General features: G+C 46.5%; 2 protein-coding genes across 2 annotated transcripts in view; both read left to right on the top strand.

Moving 5' to 3' along the window:
- LOC138860830 (sporozoite surface protein 2-like) overlaps positions 1-2,084 on the top strand; it is a 10,704-nt gene extending 8,620 nt beyond the window's left edge. Inside the window, exons 2-3 of the mRNA XM_070119177.1 lie at positions 1,300-1,472; positions 1,632-2,084. Of these exons, the coding sequence (XP_069975278.1) occupies positions 1,300-1,472; positions 1,632-2,084 (626 nt within the window). The remainder of the gene's footprint in view (positions 1-1,299; positions 1,473-1,631) is intronic.
- Positions 2,085-2,106: 22 nt separating this feature from the next.
- LOC138860829 (sporozoite surface protein 2-like) lies at positions 2,107-2,757 on the top strand. Its single transcript, XM_070119176.1, has one exon. The coding sequence runs from the start codon at positions 2,107-2,109 to the stop codon at positions 2,755-2,757; it is 651 nt and encodes a 216-aa protein (XP_069975277.1).
- The last annotated feature ends 2,243 nt before the right edge of the window (positions 2,758-5,000 follow it).

The raw sequence follows: 5,000 nt of genomic DNA, 5'->3' as shown, positions 1-5,000 counted from the left end.
GGCGGTAATGATGGGAGGGGAAAGGCGAGAGGAAGATGGCAAAGAAGGGACAGGGAGGGAGGGGGAAAGGCAGGGAAGAGGGGGGGGGAAGGAAGGGAAGGTGGGAAAGGAGGAAGAGAGGGAAAGGAGGGGAAGGTGGGGCAAAGACGGAGGAAAGGACAGAATGGGAGAGAGGGGAGGAGGGTGGGAAGGGAAGGTGGGAAAGAAGGGGCAAGGAGGGAAGGGGAGGAGGGTGGGAAGGGAGAGAGGGAATGTGGGGAGAAGGGACAAGGAGGAAGGAAGGGAAGATGGTAGAGAGGAGGGGGAAGGGAAGAAGGAAGGGAAGGTGGGAAAGGGAGGGAAGGAGGGAAGCAAGGGAGGAGAATAAGATAGGGGAAGAGGGTGAGCGGAAGGAAGGGCAGAGGAGAAGAGGGATATATATATATATATATATATATATATATATATATATATATATATATATATATATATATATATATATATATATATATAAATATAGATATATATATATATATATATATATATATATATATATATATATATTTATATATATAGGCACACTGCACACACACACACACACACACACACACATATATACATATATATATATATATATATATATATATATATATATATATATATATATATATATATATATACACACACACACACACACACACACACACACACACACACACACACACACACATATATATATATATATATATATATATATATATATATATATATATACATTCATTTTCGGAAGACGGAAGTAAATATCGTCCCATGATTGCTGCCCGTATTTATATGCCGATAATTGGACTAATGTGATTCCGATAATGCATAAAGACATCACCAAATGATACATGAAGGTCCGCTGAACAGAGACAGTGAAGGTGTGTACAATAAAGTAGAATGTGGACTTAGAAATTAGATAATAAAAAGTGAATAGCCAGAGACCCCCCCTCCCCTCCCTCCCCCTGTTCAGTTACTTCGAAATCCGCGCATGGGCTGAGAGGTGTCAACCCCCCCCCCCCCTCATGCCAGCGGCTACACGCATATTGTCATCCAACTCGAGCCAAGGTAGTTTCACCAGTAAGACAATGGTGTGTAAGGACTAGTTTGGACTGACAGGCAGGATGGACGAAAACGGGAAGTTGAAAGGGAAAACTCCCATTTTCTCGGAAATTCTGGCTAGTTTGTGGTGCAAAATGAAAACGTAAAAAAAAATAAAAAAAAATAAAAAAAAAATCTTATTGATAGTTGGATTTTATAACAACGATGACGTTACGGCAGCGCGCATTCTCCTTTACTCCAAAGTCGAGGGTGAGGAGGAACAGCGCACCAGACACCGCAAGAAAACGGACATGCTACGGGCCATGTATGACACGACGCAAGAATTACCGACTGAGGAGAAACTGTTCGTTGTCCTGGACGTGAACCGCATCCCGTGTATCGATCCAAAGACCGTTGATGGAGCTACGATCGATTCCCCAGCAAAATTGCATGAAGAGGGACTTGGATTGAGGTGAAGGACGAGCTTGCAGCCGAAGTCACGAGGACTCTCCATGCAACGGCAGTCAGCGAGGTGATATCTGCGTCCTACGTAACTTCTCTCAAATCTCAAGGAGCTCCTCGGAACACCCAAATGTCCCACGCTCCCCAAGCACGAGCCAACGAGCCGTCAACGAGCCAAGCCAGAGCTAATGAGGAGTGAGGAGTCCCAGCCCCGTAAGCTAATGAGGAGTGAGGCGTCCCAGTCCCATAAGCTAATGAGGAGTGAGGCGTCCCAGCCCCGTAAGCTAATGAGGAGTGAGGAGTCCCAGCCCCGTAAGCCAATGAGGAGTGAGGAGTCCCAGCCCCGTAAGCTAATGAGGAGTGAGGAGTCCCAGCCCCGTAAGCTAGTGAGGAGTGAGGAGTCCCAGCCCCATAAGCTAGTGAGGAGTGAGGAGTCCCAGCCCCGTAAGCTAATGAGGAGTGAGGAGTCCCAGCCCCGTAAGCCAATGAGGAGTGAGGAGTCCCAGCCCCGTAAGCCAATGAGGAGTGAGGCGTCCCAGCCCCAAAAAACTAATGAGGAGTGAGGAGTCCCAACCCCGTAAGCTAATGAGGAGTGAGGAGTCCCAACCCCGTAAGCTAATGAGGAGTGAGGAGTCCCAGCCCCGTAAGCCAATGAGGAGTGAGGAGTCCCAGCCCCGTAAGCTAATGAGGAGTGAGGAGTCCCAGCCCCGTAAGCTAATGAGGAGTGAGGAGTCCCAGCCCCGTAAGCCAATGAGGAGTGAGGAGTCCCAGCCCCGTAAGCTAATGAGGAGTGAGGAGTCCCAGTCCCATAAGCTAATGAGGAGTGAGGAGTCCCAGCCCCGTAAGCCAATGAGGAGTGAGGAGTCCCAACCCCATAAGCTAATGAGGAGTGAGGAGTCCCAGCCCCATAAGCTAATGAGGAGTGAGGAGTCCCAACCCCATAAGCTAATGAGGAGTGAGGAGTCCCAGCCCCGTAAGCTAATGAGGAGTGAGGAGTCCCAGCCCCGTAAGCTAATGAGGAGTGAGGCGTCCCAGCCCCGTAAGCTAATGAGGAGTGAGGAGTCCCAGCCCCATAAGCCAATGTGGAGTGAGGAGTCCCAGCCCCGTAAGCCAATGAGGAGTGAGGAGTCCCAGTCCCGTAAGCTAATGAGTGAGGCGTCCCAGCCCCGTAAGCTAATGAGGAGTGAGGAGTCCCAGCCCCATAAGCTAGTGAGGAGTCCCAGCCCCGTAAGCTAGTGAGGAGTGAGGAGTCCCAGCCCCGTAAGCTAGTGAGGAGTGAGGAGTCCCAGCCCCGTAAGCTAATGCGGAGTGAGGCGTCCCAGCCCCGTAAGCTAATGAGGAGTGAGGAGTCCCAGCCCCGTAACCGAGTGCATGGAGACGTCCTCCCCACGTAGAGGGACACAGATGGACACAGCGAGAATGAGAGACGCGTGTAGTGAATCGGAAATCAGATCTATATTAATTATACGTCCAAATCACTTAACCACTTAATAGACCAGTGGGCAGCATGACAGCCCCCTTTGCTTGTTTAAACCACCAGTACCGCTGTTCAAGTGAGACGCAAAGAAGACGGCGGCCAGGTGAGAGGTCAGCCCGGAGAGTCAGCGAGGCTGCACGCTGACAGGAATAAAAGGTCTTGCTCAGTATTTATTTATTTTTTATTTTTATTTATTTATTTATTTTTTTCATCCGGGATTCTCCGTCCAATTTAAGTTTCTACAGCCATGGCATTAATAAGATGAGTATATTAGAAGTGCCGTAAGATAATTGTGGATGGTGAGGCCAGAGGAAATAATAACAAAAGATCGTGGTAAATTATTTGTCGGGAAGAATATTTCCAAGATAGAGAAAATACGTATATACATATAAATACACAAATACCTAACCCTCATAATGTCTCATTTTTACACGGTTTTAACACCTCTCAACTGCGGCCCGCACTGTGCAGCACGGGCGTAGTTTCAGTATTAATTTATAGTAGTTTTTTTTTTTTTTTTCTCTCTCTCTCTCTTTTTCTTTCTCTCTCCCGTTGGAACTCTCCTCGCTACCATCAGCGAGCTGCGGTTCCTTCACGAGAAATATTTACACAATTTCAGTAACAGCTCTTTTATTCATTCTTTTTTTTATACATTTATTATAGATTTGTTTTTTTATTGCAAGTGTAGCCTAGTCTAGTGTGATTCCTCGGCCGACTGGATCGCTACACCCGTGGCTTCGAGAGCGATCCTGAGGGCTTCATGAGACGCACTTACCAGACGCGGCACCAACGCACCGTGATTTACCGGAAGCAAGACGGTACAAGGATGTGACGGTAGAAGGCTTGAGGGAGTATGTCCAGGAGCTGATCCGATCGGACTGGGACACTGACAAGCAAAAGGGTCAGGACTATATACCCTGTTGAACCCTGTCGAGTGGGGGGGGGAGGGTGTATTGCCACGTCAGTACTTTGGAAAGTTACCGAGTGAGCAATCGCGAGACGATCGTCCTGGTCCTTAGTTGGTATTCCAAACCAAGCCATGATGGACACAATTCGTGGTATCTTTTCACCGTCAGGACTTGAAAATACAAGTCGCCCATTATCGTCTCTCTGTGTAAAAATACTCACATTATTGCCTTACAGGAAACGTTTTTTCCGTATGAATAGAATAGGTTAGATAATGTTATGCGTAATTTTGCATCCTCCTTGTTTTCTACGGAGGATCTTGATGCTGGTAACGTGCATGGCCGTCTCCACGGGGGCGTGTCGCACATGTGGGATATATCTATTGCCCATCAGTGTAAAATTGTTCATTTTGATGACAGTAGGTTACTGGGCCCACTGGTGAGTATTGGTAGCTACTCGTTACTAATTATCAATGTATACCTCCCTTACTATTGCAATGACAATTATCCTTCGTATATAATGTATTTTAGGGAAAATTGAATCGATCATCAATAATCACAATGCTAATGGTGTGCTGATTCTGGGTGATTTTAATGCTGATGTTAGTGGTATTTCTTTTAATTAAGTCGTGTGTGTGTAGCAATCTGGAATTATATCTGATGTGTAAATGCCTGTCAGCTAGGTTTGTGAATGCATATGAATCACGGCTTCTTATCTCGATCCTGGCTAGACCACTGCGCCGCCTCTCAGCTAGTAGTAGTGCTATTTGCGACAGTTCTGGCAGTAATGAGTACCATGGATCTGACCGCTTCCCCCTGACGGTTGATATGCAAGCAAACTGTTGACCCACAATAGTCCCCGTGAACGATATCAGTGAGACAAATTGAATGCGACTTTGATGATAGAAAATCTTTCTCTCTCTCTCTATATATATATATATATATTTATAATTCTCTTATAGATAAAATGATGGGTTTGCATGTGCCTATTGCCATGTGTTGCACAGCCCTATGTAACAATGTGTGCCACAAGGAGGAGATAGTTCCCGCCTGGGAGAGCATGCAGACAATCCGAGACTGTGGTAAGAATGTCTTTG

Source organism: Penaeus vannamei, chromosome 43, assembly GCF_042767895.1.
Source record: "Penaeus vannamei isolate JL-2024 chromosome 43, ASM4276789v1, whole genome shotgun sequence".
Classification (NCBI taxonomy): domain Eukaryota; kingdom Metazoa; phylum Arthropoda; class Malacostraca; order Decapoda; family Penaeidae; genus Penaeus; species Penaeus vannamei.
Note: the sequence above shows the minus strand (reverse complement) of the source record. Positions and strands in the feature narration are given on the sequence as shown.

Coding starts and splice junctions, on each gene's coding strand:
- LOC138860829 (XM_070119176.1), top strand. CDS start 2,107: ATGAGGAGTGAGGAGTCCCAACCCCGTAAGCTAATGAGGAGTGAGGAG.